At 55.8% G+C, this 2,536-nt stretch overlaps 1 protein-coding gene across 1 annotated transcript; it reads right to left on the bottom strand.

The window, feature by feature from the left end:
* Positions 1 to 382: 382 nt before the first annotated feature.
* Positions 383 to 2,127, bottom strand: MAM_04011 (VeA protein; the record flags this gene model as incomplete). Its single annotated transcript, XM_040822810.1, has 2 exons — positions 383 to 1,794; positions 1,866 to 2,127. 2 exons carry the CDS (start codon positions 2,125 to 2,127, stop codon positions 383 to 385), a joined length of 1,674 nt encoding a protein of 557 aa, XP_040679316.1.
* Between the last annotated feature and the right edge of the window lie 409 nt (positions 2,128 to 2,536).

Here is a 2,536-nt window from a genome sequence, read left to right as displayed (position 1 = left end):
CCGTCTCTATGAAGGGTGGATGTCGACATATATAAGTTGATGGATGGTGAGAGGCACCCCGTACACCAAAAAAGGAAACCTGCAGTACGACTGGTCCGCCGGCGTCGCAGTTATCGTGCCGTACTGATCGAGAGGAGAAAATGAGAAAAATTCGACGGTAAAAAGAGTAATGTGGTGGTATTTGATCCAACGCCGACTCCTCCCGTGTCCCAATACAAGTCTCTCCACACTGCTCACTGGCAACGCCAGCAAGACTAAACATACAATGGCAAAGCTCAACACCAACAAGAACGCCAAAGGGCATATAGGCAAAGCACGGTGGGAATTCAGGCCTGGACCCCGACGAATTCCCACAGGCCGTCAACTCCCGTCAGATGAGCCCTCACAGGTACCGGTTGAACTGAATCACGTCAACTTTGCCGTCGGCACGCGAATATATTCCTTGAAAAGGCTCGGGGCTGAAGTGCCGGAAGCGGCCATAAGAGATATCTTGCTGGCGCTGTCCATTATGCAATGGTTGCAAACCCTGCATAAAGACGTCCTGGTGTTTTCGTTTGCCTCCGGTGGGAACGATGGGAGCCACGGGCGGAGGCTCAGTCTGGGCCTCGATGGGAGGCAGAGGAGAGGGAGACACCAAAGCAGCAATCTTGAGCGGAGCGAGGGATGACTGCGACGCCCGGCGAGGTGGGTGTGGCAGTAACGGCGTAGCCGGATATGAATGATGCGAATCCCGCCTGGAAGCGTCCGAATATCTCGACGGGGAGTGTGATGCGTAGTTTCCCAACGTCTTTTCATAGGACAGTTCGTGTTTGACTGATGGAGCGGGAGATGAACACGTAGAGCTCGGGTTGCGCGCGTGAGCATTGTATCCGTAGTTGCCCTGCTCCGGCTTCACGTAAGCGGCTGCGTGACTAGGCGGAGGATATGGTGCCGCAGGTGGTAGTTGGGCGTGTCCATTCGGCTGAGGCGGCGCGGGATAATGTCGCGGGGTGGCGTACTGCGCTGTGGGATGCTCTCCGAAGGACAAATGACCGCTACGGCCTGGCGGAGGAGCAGACTCGTAGCCCGGATGTGGTTGGGGAGTTTGATAGGCATCAGCGGTAGAAGATCGTCGGTGCGGGTCAGGTGCGTAAGGGATCCGGTGCTCGCTCGAGTTACTAATTGATCGGGACCGCATGCCGTGAGGGTCTTCGGGGGCTGGTGTGACGGTCCTACGGCGGTAGTCGTCCTCTCGTCGATCGAATGCACTCGATTTCCCATCGCGCTTCCTCATCCGCACATCGCGTCGAATTCGGACTCGGCATCCCTGATCCGCAACCGTCTTGCTGAGCTGGGTGCTCTCCATCAGGCCAGGGAACTTCTTGGCACTGAAGACGTTGAATGGATTTGTCTTGATTTCCATACGCCAGTCGACACCGGGTGGCAGGTTGGAATGGACGGGCTCGACATCAAAGTCTTTTTCCTCCTTGGTAGTCTCGAACAGACTGAACGAAAGACGAAAGTATCCTTCATGTCGAACAGACAGATCCGGGAAGATGAAGTAACCAGCTTCGGCGGGACGGTCCAGGTACGCCATACCAGAGGCGGGAACGCCGGTTAGAATAGGAGGATTGGTAGCGGCAGAGTTTTGAACTCGGCCATGGGCCATTGTCCGGGCCTGCTCAAGGCTGGCATATAAGAAGAAGTTGGCATTGTAGTCAAAGGTGATGTCCTTGCCCTCGTCCGCCGAAGGGCCCTCGATGATGCGCAGTTCCACGACGGGTGGCGGGTCAACTGGCCGTCTGTCGCTATTAGCTGTGGCAAGTGTCAGCATAGAAAACAACTTGGATTCGACGGCAGCGGTTTGCGTGACGGCGTCGTTTTACGGGCGGATTCGCCAAGGATGCCTTCCACCCGCGGGTGGGAGAGCCGCGTGGATATTCGACCATAAACGACGACAGTCACTAGGGTGCTTTCGAGGGATTCGTCCTGACCTTTCATGCCGGAGCCGCATGCTCTGGCTCGCTCTGGCTGCTGGAGAACGGTCAACTGATACCAGAGTGTGCGATTCTCTCTCGTGACTCGGCGAATGCGGTGCACCGAGTCCCGCGACGGGTTGGTAGGGATCTGCGCAGATGAAGCGGCCATTTTTGCGGCAGCCGTCTCCAGGGTCGAGAAGTTGAGAAGGCAATAGAATTGAACAAGCTTCGCGAATGTTAGTAAATGTCACGGGTAACAGTTGCAGCCCCTCGAGGCTCCATGAGAACATGGACGTCAGCTTTGTACACGGGATGGAAAAGGTTGCCACCCGAGGCGAGTGGAGAGGTCAACGGCTTGGCTTGACTGATCTGGTGCTGGCTGATGGCCCGTTGGCAGGGAAGGCGAAATTATCAGGTGCGTAAGTGTGAGAGTTGGGAGGTCATGGAAGAGAGAACAAAAGGATTTTCGTTTTTGTAAAGAGAAAAAAAAAAAGCTTGCACTCACTGGCACGGTTTGCGTCTGCGAGGCAGTCAGCCAACAGACTGACAAGCCTTGGGCGATGAGCCGGCGAGTTTTG

The sequence above is a fragment of the Metarhizium album genome, assembly GCF_000804445.1.
Source record: "Metarhizium album ARSEF 1941 chromosome Unknown scaffold_8, whole genome shotgun sequence".
Taxonomy (NCBI): Eukaryota; Fungi; Ascomycota; class Sordariomycetes; order Hypocreales; family Clavicipitaceae; genus Metarhizium; species Metarhizium album.
The sequence above is the reverse complement of the archived record's forward strand: the minus strand, read 5'-3'. Positions and strand labels throughout refer to the sequence as shown.